At 35.1% G+C, this 24,103-nt stretch overlaps 1 protein-coding gene across 1 annotated transcript; it reads right to left on the bottom strand.

Moving 5' to 3' along the window:
* Positions 1-1,846: 1,846 nt before the first annotated feature.
* On the bottom strand, positions 1,847-23,759 carry CRISP1 (cysteine rich secretory protein 1). The gene is made up of 7 exons (XM_021692110.1): positions 23,694-23,759; positions 18,425-18,562; positions 14,113-14,203; positions 12,827-12,975; positions 9,733-9,830; positions 7,404-7,492; positions 1,847-1,974 (listed from the first exon to the last, which is right to left on the bottom strand). The coding sequence occupies exons 1-7, from the start codon at positions 23,757-23,759 to the stop codon at positions 1,847-1,849; spliced, it is 759 nt and encodes a 252-aa protein (XP_021547785.1).
* Positions 23,760-24,103: the final 344 nt, after the last annotated feature.

The following is a 24,103-nucleotide window of genomic DNA, read 5'->3' as shown; positions in this document are numbered from 1 at the left end:
AGGGTATACGATCCCTGAACTGCCCTGGGATCTCTGTACGTTCACTGGTGAAGGAACAGTGACACCTTTCTACGCTAGGGGAAAAAAGATCACGACAATGCTGTCCCAACTGCTTACAGCTTGAGCACATTTTGAAAATTCACAATGACCCCTAATCTACGCCAGTTGTCAGTCTGCGCATCTTGGATCATTCTATCATCCATGCCCCCGTATAAATCTGCATAGAGCCTAGTTTTTATTATAGAGCTCTTATCACTGAGAATCAGGGGTGTGTTATCTTTGCTCTTGGTATCAAATAAAAGTTATTCAGTCTGGCTTTTCTTCACGTTTCCCTGTAATCTGGATCCATTTTTGTGCCCATTTGTTTTCCACTGTGAACCCTACAACTTAATCAGATCTGTCGTCAGAGCTGCTCTTTACTTACTGTCTTTGCTTCACAGGTCTTGTGGACATGTATTAGTATATGTACACACACACACACACACACTTTTAATGGAGCAGTGTGTTCCAGCTCTTGAGTCTAATCATGACACTTCCCCTGACAGTGACTCTGAACTTAGCATGAGATTTCTTTCTATGCTTGTGTTGCTGTGTGCACAAACTCTCCTGATAAGCTTTGGTCATGGGAGTAATGTTATGAAGCATTCAAAAAGTTGCATTATATTTTGTGTCACCTTTCCTTGGAGATACTTAGCATATGAAATTTTTGGGGGGGTTACACAAACAATTTTCATTCTTGAAGTAAAAACTTGGTTTCCCTTTCTTTCTTTCTTTCTTCCTTTCTTCCATCTTTCTGTCCTTCCTTCCTTTCTATTTTTTTAAGATTTATTTATTTATTTTAGAGAGAGAGAGAACATGAGTGGAAGGGGCAGAGGGAGAGGGACAGTGAATCTCAAGCAGACTCCCTGCTGAGTGTGGAACCTGACCTGGGCTCAATCCCACAGACCCAAGGTCACAACCTGAGCTGAAAACAAGGAGACCAATGCTCACCTGACTGTGGCATCCATGCACCCCTCCACTGCTTCTTTCTTATACATGATATGACAACTGATGAGAACCTAGAGAATTTTCTTTTACATAAACTTTTAGAAAGAAAGAGCACAGTTATGAGGGGAAAAAAAAAACCTGAAACTGAAAACAAAACAACAGGTACTGGGATCTCTGTGTCATCATACACTTCACCAGATTTCTTTAATATTCAGATTCACTAAATATTTACGTCTTCATTTGAAATACAGGAGACAATATCCTCTATTTACGCATTACATTTTGTATGTAATCAGTGCTGAGTACATATTTTGTTAAAGTAAGGAAACACAATTTCCCTCCCACTTTACAAATGTTTATAGATATAATAATGAAACAATGAGACATTTAAACCTCCTCCAACTAAGCACTTTGCCTTGCAAGTAATAATACTTGACTCTTCGTTTGCTTTGCGGATTATTTTAATGACCAATTTAAAATAGAAGTAAAGTTATGGAATAAAGAATTACAGTGCATGTTAGTTGGACAGGGAAGACAACATCAGGAAGGTTGGAGACATGGGAAAGCAGGGGAAGGAGTTAACAGGGAAAAAGACCCTCCTCTAGCAGAGGTTATTGTCAAAGTGGCCAGTTATACCGTCAGTTGAATTTTGTCAACCTGCTTCAGGAAGGATCAGGACAGGAGTGGGTAGCATTGATGTAAATCTACGGATGCCCATATATGATTAGTAAAATTTAGGATCTCAGGTGTAATTAAAACCAAATGAAACTTAGCAGAAGCTACTGAAACAAAGTAAGGTAAAAGATGTAATCCAGCAGACATTTCCCCAACAGCACATTATAGTTGCAAATAACAAAGATTATTTTATCTCCTTGTCACAGAGGCAACTGGCTTTGCAGAACTGTTGAACTGACTGGGATCTGCATCCAAAACTTCGTTTTTGTGTCTTACAGTTACTGTATTCATCATAGTAGAGGCAGGGGTTAGCTGGAAGGAAAAAACATGTTTACACAGTATTATCTCGAAAATTCACCATTACTGAAGAAAGAGATAATCTTTCCTTAAAGACATCAATGGAATTATCCCCTCCCCCCCCAAGTGACTCTGAAATTTACCAATCTGTTTTCTGTATCTGTGAGTTTGGTTTTTTTAGATTCCACATATAATTGACATCATATGGTGTTTGTCTATGTCTGACTTATTTCACTTAGAATACTACCTTCAAGAACCATCCATATTGTCATAAATGATATGATTTCCATTTGTTTTATAGCTGAACAGTGTACATTATATATATATATATATATATTCTTTCTTTATCCATTCATCCGTCAATGGACCCTTAGGTTGTTTCCATGCCTAAGCTATTGTAAGTATCTTCTTGAGTTAATGTTTTTGTTTTCTTCAGATAGCTATCCAGAAGAAAAATTGCTGGATCATATAACTGTTATATTTTTAATTTTTTGAGTAGCCTCCATACGGCTTCCTATAGTGACTGCACCCATTTACATTCCCATGAACATTGCATGAGGGTTTCCTTTTCACCACACCCTTGCCCCCACTTATGATCTCTTGTCTTTTTGATTATAGACATTCTAACAGGTATGTAGTATATCCCTGCATTTCCCTGATGATCAGTGATATTAAGCACCTTTTCATGTACCTGTTGGCTATATGGATATCTTCTTTGGAAAAATATCAGTTTAGTTCCTCTGCCAGGTTTCTAATTGGATTTTTTTTTATTCAGCTTTATAAGTTCTTTATGTATTTTGGAGATTAACACCTTATCAGACTTATGATTTGCAAATATTTTCCCTCATTTAATGGGTTGTCTTTTTATTTTGTTGATGGTTTTCCCTTCTGTGCAGCTTTTTAGTTAGATGCAGTCTCACTTGTTTATTTTTGCATTTGCTATTTTTGATTTTAGTGTCAAATCCAAAAAATCATTGCCAAGACTGATATAAGGAGTTTGCCCCATGTTTTCTTCTAGGAGTTTTATGGTTTCAGATTTTACGTTCAAGTCTTCAATCCATTTGAGGTGATTTTTGTGTGTGGTGTAATATATGATTCCTGTTTCGTTCTTTTGCATGTGGCTGTCTAGTTTTCCCAGCACCATTTACTGAAGAGACTGTCTTTTCCCTTTGTATGTATTTGGCATTTGGCTTCTTTGTTATAAATTAATTGACCCTATATGTATTGGTTTATTTCTGGGCTCTCCATTCTTTTTTAAAAATTATATATATATATATATTATATATATAATATATATATAATGTTCATTTAGCCATTCTGTTCCATTGATCTATGTGCCTGTTTTTATGCTAATACCATACTGTTTTGATTACTATATATAGCTTTGTATATAGTTTGAAATCAGGAAGCATGATACCACTAGCTTTATTCTTCTTTTTCAAGGTGGCTTTGGCTATCTTTTGTTATTCCAGACAAATTTTAGGATTATTTGTTCTAGTTCTGTGAAAAATGCCATTGGAATTTTGATAGTAATTGCACTGAATCTGTAGATATCTTTGGGTAGTATGGAAATTCAAAAAAATATTAATTCTTCCAATCCATGAGCATGGAATATATTTCCATTTATTTGTATCTTCAATATTTTTCACCAATATCTTATAATTTTCATTATATAGATCTTTCACTTCCTTGGTGAAATTTATTCTTAGGTATTTTATTCTTTTTTGATGCAATTATAAATAGGATTTAAAAAGATTTATTTTTCTGATAGTTTGTTGGTAGTATATATAAAAATAACTGATTTTTGTATATTGATTTTGTATCCTGCAATTTTATTGAATTCAGTTATTAATTCCAATAGTTTTCTGGTGGAGTCTTTATTTTTTTAATTTTTTTAAAGATTTTATTTATTTATTTGACAGAGAGAGAGACAGTGAGAGAGGGAACACAAACAAGGGGAGTAGGAGAGGGAGAAGCAGGCTTCCCGCTGAGCAGGGAGCCCAACGTGGGGCTCAATCCCAGGATCCTGGGATCATGACCTGAGCTGAAGGCAGACATTTAACTGACTGAGCCATCCAGGTGCCCCGATCTGATGGAGTCTTTATGGTATTTTATATATATTATCATGTCATTTGCAAGTAGATACTGTTTTACTTCTTCCTTTCTGATTTTAATTACTTGTATTTCTTTCTCTTGTCTAATTACTCTAAGACTTCCAGTACTATGTTGAATTAAAGTGGTAAAGGTAGGCATTCTTTTTTTTTATTTTATTATTTTAAGTTAATCACCATACATTACATCATTAGTTTTTGATGTAGTGTTCCATGATCCATTGTTTGCGTATAACACCCAGTACTCCATTCATTACATGCCCTCTTTAATACCCATCACCAGGCTAACCCATCCCCTCACCCCCCTCCCCTCTAGAACCCTCAGTTTGTTTCTCAGAGTCCATAGTCTCCCATGGTTCATCTGCCCCTCCGATTTCCTCCCCTTCATTTGTAAGACTGTTGAATCACAGACCTGTACCTCTGAAACAAATAATACATTGTATGTTAAAAAAAAAAAAAGATAGCAGGAAGGGGAAAAAAGGTAGGCATTCTTGTCTTGTTCATGGTCTTAGAGGAAAAGCTTTTCACTTTTTTTTTTTTAAATATTTTATTTATTTATTTGAGAGCGAGAATGAGAGAGAGAGCATGAGAGGGGGAGGGTCAGAGGGAGAAGCAGACTCCCTGCCGAGCAGGGAGCCCAATGCGGGACTCGATCCCGGGACTCCAGGATCATGACCTGAGCCGAAGGCAGTTGCTTAACCAACTGAGCCACCCAGGCGCCCAAAGCTTTTCACTTTTAACCACTGAATATGATGCTTGTTGTGGGCTTCTCATATCTGGCCTTTATAATGTTGAGGTAACATTATACCTGTGAACCCAATTTGAGATTTTTTATCATGAAAGAATGTCAGATATTGTCAAATGCTTTTTCTGTATCTATTTGGATGACTATATGATTTTTATTCTTCAAATTGTCTGATTTGTGGACGTTGAGCCATTCTTGCATCCCTAGCATTAATCCCACTTCATTGTGGTGTATGATCCTTTCAATGTATTGTTGCAGTTGGTTTGCTAACTTTCACTGAGATTTTTGCATCTATGTTCATCAGATATAATGGCCTGCAGTTTGTTTTTTTTTATTGCGGTGTCATCTGATATTAGTATCAGGGTAATGCTGGCCTCATAAAATGAGTTTGGAAGTGTTCACTTATCTTCTATTTTTTTGGCAGAGTTTTAGAAGTATTAGTATTAATTCTTTAAATGTTTGGTAGAATTCACCAGTGAAGCTATCTGGTCCTGGGTTTTTCTTAGTTGGGAGAGTTTTGATTATTGATGCAATCTCCTTACTAGTACTTAGTCTGTTCAGATTTTCCATTTATTCATGATTCAGTCTTGGTGAGCTAGCTGTATGTTTATTTCTTCATAATTTAGTCTTTGTAAGTTGTATGTTTTTTTTTAAGTTTAGTTTTGTAAGTTGTATGTATAAATAGGATAAATTCCTTCAATAATTTCTTCAAATTAGTTGTCCAATTTGTTGCTATACAATTATTCATAGCAGACTCTTATGCCCTTTTTTGTTTGTGGGTATCAGGTGTAATGTCTTCTCTTTAATTTCAAATTGTAATTATTTGAATCTTCTATTTTCTTTTCTTTCTTCTTCTTCTTCTTCTTCTTCTTCTTCTTCTTCTTCTTCTTCTTTTTCTTCTTCTTCTTTCTTCTTTTCTTCTTCTTCTCCTCCTCCTCCTCCTCTTCCTCCTTGTTCTTCTTCTTTTTCTTCTTCTTCTTCTGGTAAGTGTGGCTAAAGTTAAAGATTTTTCTATGTTCGTCTTTTAATGAAAGCTCTTCCTTTCATTGATCTTTTTCATCTTCTTCTCAGTCTTTATTTTATTTATTTTCACTTTGAATTTTGTTATGTTCCCCCTTCTACTAACTTGGCGCTTAGTTTGCTCATTTTGTAGTTGAAGAATAAAGTTAAGTTGTTTTGAACTCTTTTTTGTTGTTGTTGCTATTATAGGTATTTATTGCTATGAATTTCCCTCTTAGAAGTACTTTTACTGCTATTATAGTATATAAATTATATTAATATATATAATTTCCCTTATTTTATAATATGAATTTTATTTTTATAAGATTTATTTGAATTACACTAAACTGCTTATATCTGTATATCCAGGTCTTATATTTTAAGCATTGTTTCCATTCCAGTGTGGCCCAATCTTTCTTTAATATTTCTCATCTTCTCGTGCATTTATAGGTGAGCAAAGAGTTTAAGATAAGCATCTTTTATGGCATAAATTTAATCTTCTTGAGTAATACTTTCTCTTTCCTACTCTCATTTTACTTCAATTACATTTTTTATGCATTATAAACATTGCTTTTATATCTTGGATTAAAAAAACCTACCCCATCCACCCAGCATAGGTAATTAGTAGATATTTTATTTTTCTCCAACTACAATTTCTTTTCAGAAATAGTATGCACAAAGTGAGGTTGAAAGTAAGAGAAAAAGAGGAAAAAAAAGAGAAAGAATAAATGAGACTTAGAAAAAAGAATATCTATCTATTTCTCTACTTAGAAAGAGAGGGATTTTGAAAAAGAGAATCTATTTTCCTTACTTTAAGAGTAAACAGAGTGACTTGGTTAGGTGTAGGAAAATAAGTCTTCTGATCTTCCAAGTCTGAAGTTAAAGGGTATTTTTCCTGGGTTAGTTATTTCTCTAAAAACTTGTTGAAAATTATCTTATCAACATTACACTCAGGGATTAGGAGCTATGTTTTCAGGAGGCTCTAGGAAAAGGAACTTTTGCTATCTAAGGGAATGAACATGTAATTGGAACCCATTTGGTTAATACTACATTGTAGGTAAGGTTTATTTAAGAAATAAAAGGAAATGCTGTAAGGGGACAGTGTGACCATCAACTAATATCTTTTGATGTGTCAGTAGGAACATGGGAGAATAAGGATCACTCCGTAAGAAATTACATGCCCTAATAAGTGGTCAGACAGGTAAGAGAGTTATGGAGCAGCAAGAAGCCAAGAACACTAATTTCAAGGTTGCAGTAAGAGAGCCCAGAAACTTTTTTATAGAGCAGAGAAAAATGTATAGTTATGTTAACATCTTATCTGGGTTTTCCCTATTAGGTCATTAAACTTTAGGGCAGGGGGGAGGGGCTTGAGTTTAGGCCTAGACATTCTAATATCCGTTCCAATAGATTTAATCAATTATCTTCTTGGTCACTCAGGGAGGGGAAATAAGAAATAATGTTGATTTTTTTCTGGGTGATGATTCAGAAAAAAGTTATAGAAAAGTGCAATATTGTCAAATCCTTAATTTGAAGGACACATGGCTCCTGGGTCAATGGTCTACATTAAGCAAAATGAATGTAAAACTTACTGCAAAGTTTATTTTCACAGTCATTTGGACAGTCCCCACATGGACTTCCTGCATTATAAGGTTTATCCCTTTTGGCAGGATCATTTCCCCTTAAGAAAAAGAACAAAGGAAAAGGTGATGTAATAAAATTAATGCTTGGACAATGCATATAAAATTTTACTCACCATTTATAATCAATTTGAAAACAATTTTTGAAAACCACTTCTAGATAATGATGATAATCTTTTTTTATGTTATGTTAGTCACCATACAGTACATCATTAGTTTTTGATGTAGTGTTCCATGATTCATTGTTTGCATATAACACCCAGTGCTCCATGCAATATGTGCCCTCCTTAATACCCATCACCGTGCTATCTTTAAGATAGGTTTAAGATTTCTAGACTTGCAATGATCACAATTTATCAGGCAACTGTGGGGTCCTAAGAACATTTTGAAAGAATTTACCCTATTCAGACAGTTAAGTTCTAACAAGACTGGAACCTATGAACAGTCAAGTCTTAACAAGCAGAAGAGCTTTAGAGGGATTTATAATTTGTCATTTTTCTTTATTTATACCCATAAGGACTTGGTAAGCAGTCATGTAAAAGGATATGTTAAGAACATTTTAAGTGAGTCAAATTGGAGGTGTTCTATTCATCTTGCACAGTATCATGAGAAACTTGATGCATGTTACTCTTGTGTAGAAACACATGGAGCATTATAAAAGATGAAAATTCCTCAGTATGGCTAAATCTAAAGTGGTAGATTTGGGGAGAGAGAATAGATGAGAATTTCTAGTTCTAAGCTAATCCGAAATTCAAAGAAGACGGTTTTACCTGCAGATATCTAAGAAAACAATGTGGATTATAACTGATTCTTACTTCATATGCTTGAAAAATAAAGTAAATGTTCTGGTTAAAATAGCATTCTAATTGATATTTTTCCCTTTGATATGTGAATTGCTAGAATTTCATTTTATTTTTTTTTCCATTTCTTTTTTAAAGTAAGCTTTATGCCCAACGTGGGGCTTGAGCTCATGAACCGGAGATCAAGAGTCACCTGGTCTACCAACTGAGCCAGCCAGGTGCCCCAAAATTTCACTTTAAAGAAGAAACTTATTATTTAATTCAGTAAGGGCTTTTGTCAGACTCTTGGCCTAATCTTTGCTGCAGAATATTCTCTATCACAGCTCTATGTGTTTTACTTTTGTGTAATTGTCAGTTCACCAGAAACCACCACCAGCCCCTGAAAGATTTAGTACAATGGATGTGTTATAGATGCAAAGAGATCTTACTGTCTTCAGTACTAATTATATAGATAAAATCATAACAAATATTAACTACTGAAATCAAGTAATGATAAGATCAGAAAATAAGTCATATATAGAGCTCTTATATAAATATATCTATTAAATCTACACTGATATTGGAGGCCTCATTTAAAGTATAAATATTGTAGCTTATTAACAGATAAATAATTTTCACTAATTCATATTGAACATTGTTTATTTTGCAACACAAAATAATGGGGGATAGCAGTTAAACACCATGCTTGGAGCTCATAGTATGATGGAAAATTTGCATACTCAACTATTTAAGTATGGCTAGCTGAAGGAGACAAATGCAGACCACTCATTAACTTTCCTTAGCAGAGTATATTTAAACAGGCATTTGTAGTGAACTATTAGAGGACTATATCAAGCTTTGAACAATCTTTAATTTCTCATGATTACCACTGGAGCCAAACAGTGTGCTCCTGTGGGCTCCTACAATCATCTTTGTCTGAAATTGATCTTGCTTAAAGAGCAATTGCAGTTGGTAGGGCAAAGGAGTCCACCTGCCCTTCACTGAAGCAATCAGATTATCTCTTCTAGGAGTTGTTACTCACACCTTGATAACATGTAAATTTAATTTCTAAAGAAAAGGCATATACCAATAGTTAGACTAACAAGAACGCTTCAATTTTTCCATTTGTTTATTCTTGATACTCCACTATATTTCTGCCCTTGCATTCTAAATATACTCTAGATTGTTGAAGTAAATATCGTTGTTTTTTTGCTTATGCTAATCAATAACACAGAGCAAGACTACTGGTAATAGCTTTGAATTTGGACATTCTATTAATGAAATATAAATATAAATTTATTTTAAAAATATGATGTAAATAAAATTGTGTGTGTGTGTGTAATGTTTTTAGGTATTGGCTAAATGACATTTTATCCCTAAAGTTCTGCTTAACTGAAATGAAATATTTATTTGAGCTTTCTTTTATATTGTTTGAGAAACTGGATTATGTAAGAGGGATATATTTCTAAAGGCTTTGTGAAACCAAACTGTATAATACATACTCATGACAATAGTGACAAACATAGAGATACTGAGTTGACAATCTTTTGTCGCATGATGATATTCCACAGCCAATGAGGTAAGAAGTGGCCCAAACAATCTGTAATGATAAAGAGATTATTTTATTAATAATTTGACTTTTGCTAAATGATTACAATACAAATATTGTTATCCATGGTTGAAAATAAACATGTTTGCTTTTAGGATGCTTTGAGCATGGCTTATTAGGAAGTCATAGAAACAGAAAGATTTCCATGTGTCTGGATAGCACACATACATATGCACACTTATTGGCCATCCTTAATCCTGGCTCACTCTATTATCAAATCTATATGGAAAATCAGGTAACATGATGAAGGCTTGTTGGTGATTATATCAAAATCAAACCATGGGAGGAACTTTACTTAATCATCAGAGCAGAAGCATGGCATAGAGTAGAGTTGGCCTTTGAGACCAAACATCTTGGTTTCAAATTCTATCTCTACCACTTCCTGGTTGTATGGTATTTACCAGTTTACGTTTTGAAATTTTATTTTTTTATTTGTAAAATGGGATAAAATAATACTACCTTCTACCTTATAGGTGTATCATGGGAATTGGATAATAATTTTTTTAAGTGTTTGGAAGAGGAAATATTAAGTTACTATCTGAGTGTGATGGAACTAATGGTCTTGGATGTAAATAGTGGGTCTAGGCTACCTTTATCTGAAAGAAATATAAGGTTGGAATTGATACCACAAATTTGTCAGATTTTTAGCTCCATGGGTGATCATTCTATTTTTATCCTCTAATTGTTTGATAAGGCAAATTATATGAATAAATAGTCTGATGTTATAACATTCTTGGATTCCTAGAACATATCCTTTTTGTCCAAGGGTTTCAATTTTAAAATCAGAATGCTATTTGCTAGTCTTTTACTTAGAATATCTGCATTGCTATCCATAAATGATTAAGTCTATGATTTTTAAATAGGCAGTCTTGAAAAAGCAGACAGAAGTTGGAAGTCTTATGCTTTCTAATATCAAAACTTACCACAAAGCTACAGCAATTAAAACAGTGGTACTGGCATAACATTAGACATATAAACCTGAGAAATAAAATAGAGTCCAGAAATAAATCTTCACATATATGGTCAAATGATTTTCAACAAGGATGCCAAGATGATTCAGTGGGGACAGGACTGCCTTACCACAAGTAAAGTTGGAAAAACTAGATATCTACATGCAAATAAATGAAATTGGGTCCTACCTTCCACCATATAAAAAATTAACTCAAAATGGATTAAATACCTAAGTGTAAGAGCTAAAACCATAAAAAAACTCTTAGAAGGAAACATAAGGAAAAAACTTCATGATATTGAATTTGGCAGTGATTTCTTGGATACGACACCAAAAGCACAGACAGAAAAGGAAAAAAAAATAGATAAATTGGACTTTATCAAAATTTAAAACCTTTGTGCATCATAGGATACTATCATCAGAGTGAATAGGCAGTCTATGTAATAGGAATTAATGATCTCACTTCTATGTGGAATCATATACCTGCTAAAGCATAGATATCCAGAATATATAAAGAACTCTTACAACTCAGCAACAAAACCCCAAATAATCTGATATAACCCAGCAACTCTAACTGGAGATGGAACCTCTACAGAAGTAATTTAGGTTAAATGAAGTTCTAAGGGTGGGATCATGATCTGATAGCGCTCATGTCCTTATAAGAAAAGGCACCAGAGTGCTGACACTCATGCTCTCACTCTCTTTCTCTCTTTCTCTGCAAGCCCGCACAGACAAAAGGAAAGGAAAGTCTGTGCAAGGACATAATGAAAAGAAGGCAGAAGGAGAGCTCTCACAGAAACCAACTATGCTGCAGAAGTTCATAGACTTCCAGCCTCCAAAATTGTGAGAAAATAAGTTTGTTGTTTAGTCCATCCAGCCTGTGGTACTTTGTTATAGAAGTCCAAGCAGACCAATACAGCACAGATGTGAAGAACTCAGAAATTTCATTGCTGCTGGGAATGTTAAATAATGCAGCTGTTGTGGAAGACAGTATGCCAGTTCCTCAAATAATTCAACATACGATTACCATGTGATCCAGAAATTCCATTTCTCAAAAGAATTGAAAGCAGGATATGAACAGATATTTGCACACCAATGTTCATAGCAGCATTATTATCAATATCCAAAAGTAGAAACAACCTAAATACACATCAGTGAATGAATGGATAAAAAACAGGTGATATACACATACAATGGAATATTATTCAGCCTTAAAAAGGAGTAAAATTATGGCACGTGCTACAACATGGATGAACATCAAATGAGGATATAATGCTAAGTGAAATAAGGCAGACACAAAAGGACAAAAATTGTATGATTCCAGTTATATGAGGTATCTAGAGTAATCAAATTCAGAGATAAAGAAACTAGAATGGTGCTTGCCAGAGGCTGGGGAGGGGGGGAAATGGGAAGTCATTGTTTAATGGGTACAGAGTTTGGGAAGGTGAAAAGTTGTGAAGATGTATGGTAGTGATTGCTTCATAACAATTTGAATGTAGTTAATGCTACTGAACATTAATACTACATAATTTTAAAATGATTAAAATGGAAAATTTTATAAAATATATTCATATGTGCATATCCAAATAGTTATTATGTGTTATATATATGAAAATAATTATATATGATAAATAAAAATAATATATGTATATATTTTACACATACATACATATATACATATAATTTTACCATAATAAAAATAAACTAGGAAGAAGAGGATTCTCTGTATTATAAGGTACTATTATTTTCATTCTTTACACATATTAGAAATGTAATTTATAAGTGACATTGATGTTTTATGATTTTGTTAATTCCCAAAAGTCCAAATGTATAAAAAAGGAGACTAAACAGTTAAGCAGCTTCTCTAAGCTATCTGTTGAGGGAATCACATTTCCTTATGTTTCAAATTATAATAGGAACTCAGTGGGTCAAGTGTAAGTTTGCGAAAAGTGGGTAGAATAATTTTCTCGGTCACCTATTTTCCACACATGCTTATAGTCATTTAAACAATGTGTATATTTGCAAGTACGCAGGTTACCTGAGTGTAATGCTCAAATGTTATGTCATCATCCGTTGATGTCCATTCCCCGTACTTGAAATATTTAGATTCATTGTACCAGATTTTAATTACATTTGACCATGAGATAGGATAAGTTGTCAAATGCATATTTTCTCCACAAAAAGTATCTGAAAGGGAGAAAAAAAGTCTGAGTCATACTTGAAGAAACTTCAAAATATATTACAAGGATATTTTCCTCATTTTCATTTTACAAATATTCCACTGGTCATCCAAGCAATGTCTTATAAAAGAAAACAAACTCAGCTGTATCTCTGCTGGTAATCATCTTTTTCATTGATGAGTGAACTTGTGGTACTTAGGTTTGGTGAGAAGTTGACAGTAGGAGATGATGTACAAGCTTGGAAATCAGATCAACATTTCAGTCTCTGCCACTTCCGAGCTGTTGAGAAGGGTGAAACCAATCCAAGTAGCCAATGGGTTGTAACAGGACCCATGACTGGAAAACAGCCACAGAGGTATTCCTTATGCAAGGACCTTGAAATAAACGTTTGCTCATTTAGCCATCCACTTGTGATATGGGTTCTTGGTCAAAAATGAAATTTAGGAGTGATCTACCTTTCTCTGGGGCAGGAAAGACTCACACTGCTAATTCATGGGTCAAAACATTGGGCAAAAATGCCCAATAATCTGTAAATATGGAAGTTTCATTAGTATTTTAAAAATATTTTGTAATAAACAAGCATCTCATAAATGTTAATAATGTCTACTTGTATAGGAAGTACTAATAGATTTTCTGGAAACTAGCCGTGATCCACCTAATATATATGCCATGAGATGGACTTATTTATGAACACCTAAATTTGTTCTCATGTATAGCTCAGTAGAGTTGAATAGAACTCACCTCTCAACTGTATTAGTATTTCAAAGCCAAAGATATCCCTAGGGTGATATTGTGTGTAGCTGAAATAACTACATAGAGTGGAAAGCTTCTAGCTATCCAGCTCTCCATCCAGTTATCACTGTATTACTCAACTATTTTGTAATATTGAGAACTTTGATTCTTATTTTTTATATTTTTTTGTTATGTTAATGATTCTTATTTCTGATGATCAGCAATTGGAATTTGAAATTTGAATATCCAAATTTAAAAATTAATAATAAGAAAACAGTGTGGTAGGCCACCATCCACTGTCATTTATGGGGCCATATCATAGACTGAATGACTTAACTTATGCTTGCCAGGTTACTTAACAATTCCTAAGGACTTTTGAGTACAGAGGTGAGTCATTCAGATGTATACCTACTTGTAATTCGTCTCTTAATTGAGTTGCTCTCTCTTAATTCACACTGCTTTGACAACATTCTGGCATTTTGTGCAGCTTCTTCACTCCAATCCTACAGTGGAAGAGTAAAATATAAGCACATGGTCTTATTGGCATTTCCATGATAATATTCTAGTTTATTGTTTCTAAAAATCCAAGGCTAGCAATATCCTCAATTTTATAAGCTAACAATTTAAACAATAATATTAAATGTTCTGGTTGGAAAAGGAAGACAAAACTTTTGGCTATGTTAGCCCTTGAATTAACAAAATCAAAATTTGGTAATAATGTTCAGATGTAGCTTCTCTCTCAGAAGTGTGAAAGGTTCAAGTAAATGCTTTCAGTAAAACAGATCAGGGTTAGAAATCCATTCCATTATTTATTAGTAGTTTTATCTCTGACACATTATTTAATCTTTTTGAATATGTTCTTCATCTATGAAATGTGACCCATCATTCATGCCTAATAGTTTGTTCTAAAGTTTTAATGTAGTAATTCATGCAATACAATTGTGATATGACAAATCTTATACTATGTGCTCAATAAATAAACAATGGCTATGTACAGTGTCACACATCTCCATCTAAAATTATAAATAATACTAAAAAATAGTAGCTAATACCACATGCCGGGGTATGTTACCAGTTCTGTATGTATATTTTCTCATTTTGATTCAGAGCAACCCTACAAGGGAAGTACTATTATTATCCCCATTTGCAAATGGGGAAACTGAGGCACAGAAATGTTGCATAATTTCTCAGGATAACACAACCAATAAATAGCCAAGAAAGAATTAGAATCCAGGTTATTCTGTCTTCAGAATGTGTGCTCTTAACTCTTTTTTTTTTTTTTTAAAGATTTTATTTATTTGATAGAGAGAGACACAGTCAGAGAGGGAACACAAGCAGGGGGAGTGAGTGAGGGAGAAGCAGGCTTCCTGCCGAGCAGGGAGCCCGATGCGGGGCTCGATCCCAGGACTCCAGGATCATGACCTGAGCCGAAGGCAGACGCTTAACGACTGAGCCACCCAGGCGCCCCTGGAATGTGTGCTCTTAACTCTTAATGTGTGTCAATTGTGTGTCAGTTGAGTTGAAGCATTTTGTCAGGTGTATCTCCAAGTAAGTTGGAAAGGAGGCAGAAAGTCTATATCACTAATTATGGGATTTGACAAATGTTCTCCCTAACACTCTTTAATCCTTACACTGTGTACATCCACTTAAAAGACTCCCAATATCTGAATGCAACACATCACCAACAAAAATTGTAGACTTCATTTTTTACTACAGGTTTTGACATAAATCATTCACTTACTCTTTAGAATAAGTTTTGGATGACACCTGACTTAGATTTTCAACATTTTTCTTGGTGGCAAAGAAGTTTAACTGTTATATGTGTATGCTTCCATCTGTGTTAGTTTTACAGAATTGCCCTTCAGGTTGAAGGAATTTACTAAACCTTGAGATGAATTAAGTAAGTCATTAACCTAGGCTCAAAGCAAAAACATGGTTTTACTCAGCATAATACCCTCCAGTTCCATCCACGTCGTTGCAAATGGCAAGATTTAATTTCAAAAACTAATTGTGTATGGTGATTAACATAACATAATAAAAAAGTTGTCTACCTTAAAAAAAAACAAAACAAAACATGGTTTTGTAAGGTTTGATTGTTTCATGCAAGAAAAGTTGTATTTTAGTAGTGGATACATCTACCTGAGGTCGTAGAGATGATACAACACATCCCGTTAGGACATAGGATCTCCTGGCAGTGGGAATATCATCATTGTAAAAAAACCTTAGTAAAAAAAACCATGCCTATTATGACCGGGTTACCAAGTGATTAGGACTAGAATTTATCTGGGTAATTTACAGCTCATTGCTTGTTGTGTATGCTGTGATGTACTACCAGGTCACTTTCTGAACTGAAGCACTTATTTCCTCTTAAGCTGAAAGTCATGTCCACTGACAGCTCTACTGTATGTCCTTTCTAAAAATTGTCCTGCATCCAGGAGCATAATCCCTTCCCTGGGGTAATCCATACCCAACATCTGGTCAATGTGGGAACTGTAAATTCCAAGCCACTTCCCTCCTACTCAGGACAGCTCCAAAGGGTTGTCTTAGTTGTACAGCTTCCAGAATTATCTGAGCCCTCTGTTGTGACTACATCATAATCCAACTTTTCCATATGTCCACTGCTGCTTCTCTCTCTACCTCCACAGGTAGGTGTCAATCTGGGGATTGTTCTCCAATAAACATTCTGCGTGCTAATCTCCATCTGAGTATGCTTATCTTGTCACATAAACTACCTACAACATTCATTACATACAGTCTGTGGTTCAGACCTCTTTGAGGAAGCTGTCTGGGATATTACCTCTGATTCATATTGGTAAGATGCTCCTTTTTTTTTTGGTGATAGATCCATGATTAAAATCACAAGTGGGTATTCATGGTTATTACACCAAAGCTATGAATTCTGGCTTTAATACATGGTTCCATTTAATCGGTTTCTAACCTTATGCATGGAAACTTTTTCAGAAAATCTCTGCCTGACAGCTGTGATTGGCCCTTCAGCCCTGCTGTAACTCTATCAGTTCCTTTCTAGCCACATCCAATGCATTGTTTATGGAACAGCTCAACTCTCGTATTCCTTTGAAAATCTGATTCAGTCTTACTGGTCACCTAATTTATAGTCTTGTTGATCTCTCATACCTTTACACTTTAGCACTTGAATGTATTCATTCTTACATTACGTTCTAAAATTCCCTTTGTATTTGCCTTTAACCCACAGTAATAAAATCTCTGAATCAGAGGCTATATTTTCCATTTACTCTAAAATTTCTTTAGAACCTCCTAGCTAAATGTGTTTGCTCTTTTGGAAACCAAGTTAGTTTAGACCCTATTGGAGTCCAGTGAGTTTGGACCCTATTTGTACTAAGGGAGGTATATAGTGAAGAGCAGCTGCCTGGAGCTGTGCCATTTGCATTTGAATCTGCACTTATTCAGTGCTTATTACTTTGGATTTTAACTAATTTCTCTGAGGTGCAGATTCATTATCTGTAAAATGGAGAAGACAGTATTATCTGCATCACAGAACTGTTGATTTAAATGAGTTAATGTAATAAAGTTCTAAAAGAGTGCCTGTCAATAGTAAGTACAATCTACATTTCAGGCACAACACTCAATGCAAGAAGGCCTATGACAGCTACTGATTTTTATTGTGCTGTTTAAATAACATTTTCTATTTTAAGCTGACCAAGAGATAAATTTCAAAATAATGCTTTTATTCACTTTATTCACTTTAGAATCATTCTCCAGAGCCAGCGCTATTTCTAATTCTTGTACTCTAGACCAGTCCAAGGTTAAAGGGACCAGGATAAGTTTGCACAAAAACCTGAGTGATACTTCTGGGAGATAATACATACACAGCTAATCACCTGGTACATCTGAGACTGCCCTAAATTTGTTTTTTTATAGCACCTAGTGTGCACACACACCAGGTTTATAGTGGAAAGACAATTCTCTTTTTATGGGATGCAAGGGAACTGGGAAATAGGTTTGTCAATATTGGCTTATCTGGCAGCACCACCTGACTTAGAATCTGGACATCTTGATTCCCAGATGAGTGCCTAGCCTCTGGGCTGCTGCCCAATGAAGACAGTTATGAATTGCCTCTATAACTTAAAGCTCGCTATGCTGACAATACTGGCCGGCAGCTTCAGCTTCAGCTGGCAGCTTGCAGGGGTCTCCACCCCAAACTTTCCAAATCAGCATCTCAGAGAGTGGGGCCCAGGAATCTGTGTTTTACCGAGTTTTTCAAGCAGTTTGTTCAAGATTGAGAAGCACTGTCCTAGGGTACATTATGAATGAAATTAGACTGTCTGAGTTGGAATTGTTGCTCTGTCATTTAATAACTGATTTTGGGAAAGTTCCTTGCCTCCTCCGTGCCTCCATTTCTTCCTCTCTCTCTTTTTTTTTTTTAAGATTTATTTATTTATTTGAGAGAGAGAGAGAGCACACAGACACAGAGGGAGAGCGAGAAGAAGACTCCGCTGAGCAGGGAGCCTAATTCAGGGCTCTAACCCAGGAACCTGGGATCATGAACTAAGCTGAATGCAGATGCTTAACTGACTGAGCCACCCCAGGTACCCCTGTGCCTCCATTTTTCTGCTGCTAAGTCATAGGTTTGTTTGGGAAGACCAAACTTTTAGTATACTGAAAGTGAAGAGAACTTAATAAAAACTCAGTAAACACTATTACTATTATTAACATCGTCATTATTGCTGTTTAATTAATCTTACCATCTTCAGCATGTTTCTGGCTGATGGAACTACTCCTCTCCTGAGGGTGTTATGTACAGTAACGATTTCTTCTTGGACAGTTGCCAATTCAGTGAGGAGTGTATTATATGGAACATATGGAACTGGAGCTGGTTTTGCCTGTGATCAGAAAATTATTAATTAGTCTTAATTCTTTTATGTGTAATTCATCATGTATATTACTTGCAGGCCTATAGCAATATGAATTTGTAGTTTATATTGAATAGATAATGATCTACAGCATTTTAAAATTAACAATTGCTCAATAGATTAGTTTCCATTTCTCCAGTGCTAGTCTTGTGGGTTTCTGAATGTCATCTGACATTATACAAGTGTATAGCATAATGCCCTGGATATCCTGTGATTGGGTTTTTTCAAATTTATGGTACTTTGGGCCATGTTAAAGTACTTTTTATCAGGCACTATAAACCATAGTGGAAGATATCTTGATATCACACCTTTATTGACTGACTTCTCTTCCTTGGCTCCTATCCCACCCTACTTCCTGCAAGTGTTCTCTTTGCTTCTTAAATAAACCACTTGCACTTGAATGCTGTCTAAAGGATGTGTCTAATCTAAGATATTAATTATTGAATACAAAGCCTCCAGTGTCTTCAACTCAGATTCTACCTTTTCGTCTTATGCCTATGAAAAAACATAAGCATTTTTATACATATATGTAAGTATAACATATAATTAAAATCAGCTACAATCCAGAATTAATGACTATTCTTTTAATTTATCTTGCAACTAAGAAGAAACTAAACAGCTTTAATATTTTAGGTTAGCATTAATTGCTATAAAGAGCAGCTTCTTCTGTGTGTGTATTATCTATCACATGCACTTCATTCCTTTTGTTTAAAAAGTGGCAAAACATATGTAATATAATTTGAGTAGTATCTCTTTATTCCTCAAGTACCAAAGGACTATTAGCAATTTCTGAATGGATAGGATCCAACACCATACCTTGCTCAAATTTAGTAGTTATTTCATTTATTTTATATCAACATAAAATAGGAATGGGGCAAAGGCCTAGATACAGAATCCAGAAGACCCCTCCAGAGACTGTCCCCTGTGGACATCATTTCTTCAAAAGCCCACTCATGTGGTGCTATTTTCCTCCATACTTCAGGTAGCTCTTGTCTAGGCTAGAGGAGAGGTGGGGAGCCACCAGAATTCCTTTATCATAGCCAAATTAATTTTCCTTGCTCCCCTGAACTCTGCTCCAGTGAAACTCAAGACATACTGCTCTACCATCTCATTTCTGAACATTTATTTTCTGATAATGTTTTCCTATCAATTCCTCTCATTCATTTAATTTGGGCCTTCTGGTTTTTTTTTTTTTTTTTAAGATTTATTTATTTATTTATTTATTTATTTATTTATTTATTTAGGGGAGATAGAGAGAGCACGAGCTGGAGCAGGGAGAGGCAGAGGAAGAAGGATAAGCAGACTCTCTGCTGAACAGGGACCCCCATGAGGGGCTTGATCCCAGGACCCTGAGATCATGACCTGAGCCTGAAGCAGATGTTTAACTGATTGAGCCATCCAGGTGCCCTGAAACTGGGCCTCCAAACAAGCTCTCAAGGGCCTTCTGAAACAAATTCATCCTGTCCACCCCAACTTCTGCAGTCAACTCAAAGGACTTCAGCATTCACATGGATGGTTCCAAACATCTGATATCTCAGGCCCTTGAATTCTTCCTCTTTTAGATCTCTCCTCCAAGTCTCTTTAGTCTCCACGATGATGGTCACAGTCTATATCTCATAATCACTCCAAATGCCAAATCATCTGGTCAAACTTTTCCCTGCCTGATCAGGATTTCCTGCTCTTCCAAATTGCTAAGGTCAATCACTCTGACTATTTTCAACATAATCTAGTCTTTTAACTCATTCTTCATTTTCTCTATTTTCCCTCTCTTGTCTTTTCTTTCTTTTCTATTCATGTTCTCTTATTTCAACAACTTTCTTGCTAAAATATTGAATCCTTTCCCACCCATCGTCATTTAGGAACCCCCCACTTTGGGTGGGACCAAAAATTTCCCTGCCCGCACAGTCAGATGAACATTAGCAGAAAAATACTCCACAAAATGCCAGATATTGGTATCATCCAAAATTCTGATGTCTAATCTCAAATAGTGCTTTAATTTGGTCATCAATTCTACTAATTTACCTAGTTAATTCACCTTGTCTTTCTTCATAATGTTATTGCAGAACTTGTGCACTCTACCCCAATCACATTGACCTCTCTCAATAGAATCTGGTATGTCCTACTTTCCTCAGTAAAGAGGCAGCTATTTCAGCTTCTCTTGGTCAGTCTACCAATCTGCCTCTATTTGTTCTCATTCTTTCCTCCTTATCTCTTGTGGTACTACTGAACAGATCATACTTTCCTGGTTTTTTTAAACCATTTTATTGAGGTATAATTGACATGTAAAATCTATACATGTTTAATGTATACAATTCAATGAGTTTGGTAAGTATACACTTGTGAAACCATCTCCACCATCAAGACAAACAAACAAAAGAACACAAACATAGCAATCACCTCTCAAAGTTTCCTCCTGCCCCCTTTACTGTTACTATTGTTATTATTTTGTGTATCCTATAAAAGCATTTAATGTAAGATTTACCCTGGATTTAAAACTGGATGTCCACATGCAAAAGAATGAAATTAGACCCTTATATCACACCATACATTAAAATCAACTTGAAATGGATTTAAGACTTAAATATGAGACCTAAAATCATAAAACTCCTATAAGAAAACATAAGTAAAAAGTTCCTTGACATTGGTCTTGGCAAGCACAGATGATAAAAGAAAAAATAAGCAGGTAGGATTGTATCAAACTAAAAAACTTCTGCACAACAAAGGAAATAATCAAAAAGATGAAAAGGCAACTTAATGAATGGAAAAACATTTTAAGCTATATATCTGATAAGCAATTAATATCCAAAATATAGAAGGAACTTGTATAACCTATGAGCAAAAACAAAACAAAACAAATAAGCTGATTAAAAAATACACAAAGAACCTAAACAGTCATTTTTCCAAAAAAGACATATAAATGACCAACAGGTATATGAAAAGGTGCTTAACCTCATTAATCATCAGGGAAATGAAAATCAAAACCACAATGATATATCACTTCATACCTGTTAGGATGGCTATTATTAAAAACAATATTTCAAGTGTTGCAAGGATGTAGAGAAAAGGGAACCCTGATATACTGTTGGTGGGAATGTAAAATGGTAAATCCATAATGGAAAATAGTATGAGGTTCCTCAAAAAATTAAAAACAGGTCATTCTTTCAAAAGCTATTTCTCCCCAGTGTTATTTATTCCATTCTCTTCCACATTTCCCCAAATCTCACATTACTCATTATTTTTCCATTGTATCTTCAACCAATTCTTTTGTCCTTCCCACTGATATTTATTCATAATCATGTTGCTTGTAACTTAAAATAAACAAACAAAACTTTTCATTTATTTCAGTTCCCCATTCAATTATTGTACTTTATACTTTCCTTCCCTATCAAAATTCCTGAAAATGTTGCCAGTACTGGATGTCTATAATTTCCCACCCTTTAAGCAATATAGTCTTCATTCACCTTTCCCCCATTTATTCCACTAAAACAAGGGTTCTATAACAGGAATGATATACCCCCTCCTTAAGTCCCCCCTTCCTTCCCCAGGCATTAAACAATGTCTAGAAAAATTTCTGGTTGTCATGACTGAGTTGGAGGGCATGCTCTGCCATCTTGTTGATAGAGGCCAGTGATTTTTGTTAAACATCCTAAAAAAGCTCAGGACAGACCCTCTTGACAAAGAATTATTCCATAACAAAATGCAAGTAATTCTGAAGTTGAGATACTTTACTTTGAAACAACTCCTATTAAGGTCACTAACAAGCTTAATTTGTAAATTCAATATTTTTTTAGTGTCTTCATTCTACTTGATTTATTGGCTGCTAACTCCCCTGACTAAACTCTCAGTGTAGAAATAGTCTTTCCGTGTAAGGGACAACACATTCTCTTCATTTTTCTCTGAACTCTCAGACTTCTCTTTCTTCACCTGGACTGACTATGGCTATAGCCTGGCCTCCTACTGACCTCCCAGCCTTCAAAAACACCCTTTCGCCTCTATTTCTCCCTTCCCACTCCCCATCCAGTCTTTCACAATCCATTCTCCAGTCATCCACCAGAGTAAACATTTCAAAACACTGACACAATGGAGTCCCTTTCCTGTTAAAAGTCTTTCAACAATTTCTTAGAAATAAAAACTATATTTTTTACAAGGCCTGTGAAGGCCCTGCTGACCTCTCACCCTCTATTTAAGATATGCTCCCTTACTTTTCTCTTCTTTGGTCTCAATGATTTTCTTTTAATCATTGCAATGAGCCTGTTTTTATTCTGCCTTAGAATATTTGCTCAAGCCTGTCTCTTCATTAGTATACTCTGTCAGCTTGTTCTACCAAGTGATTCCAGTTTATCCTTCAGATCTCAGATCTATCCTTCAGATCTCAGATCTAGCATGTCCTCCTTACCAGAGAAGTCTCTAATTACCTCAGACAAGATCAAATCCTGTTATTACCTGATCGCAACTCCCTGTACTTTTCCTTCAAAGATCTTTTTGTGTAACATCTACTAGATTCTCATGGAAAATTCTATATGTCAGTAAAAAGTGATTTCTGTCCAATTAGATGCCTAGTAGCTCAGTAAACTGTAACATTGAAGGGGAGTTTAAAATAAGATTCAAGCCTAGTCATTAGTCCATTTGCTTTCGACCTGGAATCTAAAAAGAGAATATACCATATTGTTTATTTTTATTGAACAAATAGTAACAGTTTATTATTTCCTTTAACTAGGATTCATGTTTAAATTTTATGCAATGAATTTGTGTTTGGAGCTTAGTAATTCCTGCTCTACATTCTCAGCTTTTTGAATTATCCTGAGGAGCTATAATGAAATTGGCATAAGCCCATGGAGCCAAACTGGTTAGGTTTACTTCCAGGGTCTGCCACTTCCCAGTTATCTGACATTGGCCACATGACTTCACCTCCCTATGCTTTGGTTCTTTTCTCTGCAATGTGAAATTAAGAATAGCACTCGCCTACTAGAGCCTATGGTGAGACCAAGGTGAGTAACTGGCATAGAGTCCTCACAACAGTGTCTGTAACAAAATGAGTTCTACAGGGGTAGCTCTTATCCTTTTCTGGAAAGTAATTATGAAACATACAATCCTCACATACTCTTATAATCAAAATAGGCAGGAAACCAACAGCGGCAGCCAGATACAGGAAGTATTTCATTGTCATCCCTGAAAAGAAAACAAAAATTTAGATTATTATCAACTCCTGGGATTATTATAACCCTGTTTTATTATAACCCTGTTTTCAAACCTCTTTTGCATATATATTTACATTTTCTGCAAAAAGAGACCCGCAGGATCAAAACTAAGTTGAATATGTTAGTCAGTGGAACCGACAAAGGAAGACAGAACTGTAATTGGAAGAAAGATAGATTTCATGTCTTAATCACCAGAACCTTTGAATATGTTACATTACATGACAAAAGAGAATTAAGGTAGCAGATGGAATTCAAATTGCTAATCAGCTGGCTTCAAAGTAGGGAGATTGGGGCACCTGGGTGGCTCAGTTGG

The sequence above is a fragment of the Neomonachus schauinslandi genome, chromosome 8 (genome assembly GCF_002201575.2).
Source record: "Neomonachus schauinslandi chromosome 8, ASM220157v2, whole genome shotgun sequence".
Classification (NCBI taxonomy): Eukaryota; Metazoa; Chordata; class Mammalia; order Carnivora; family Phocidae; genus Neomonachus; species Neomonachus schauinslandi.
This window is presented reverse-complemented; position numbering and strand designations above follow the sequence as displayed.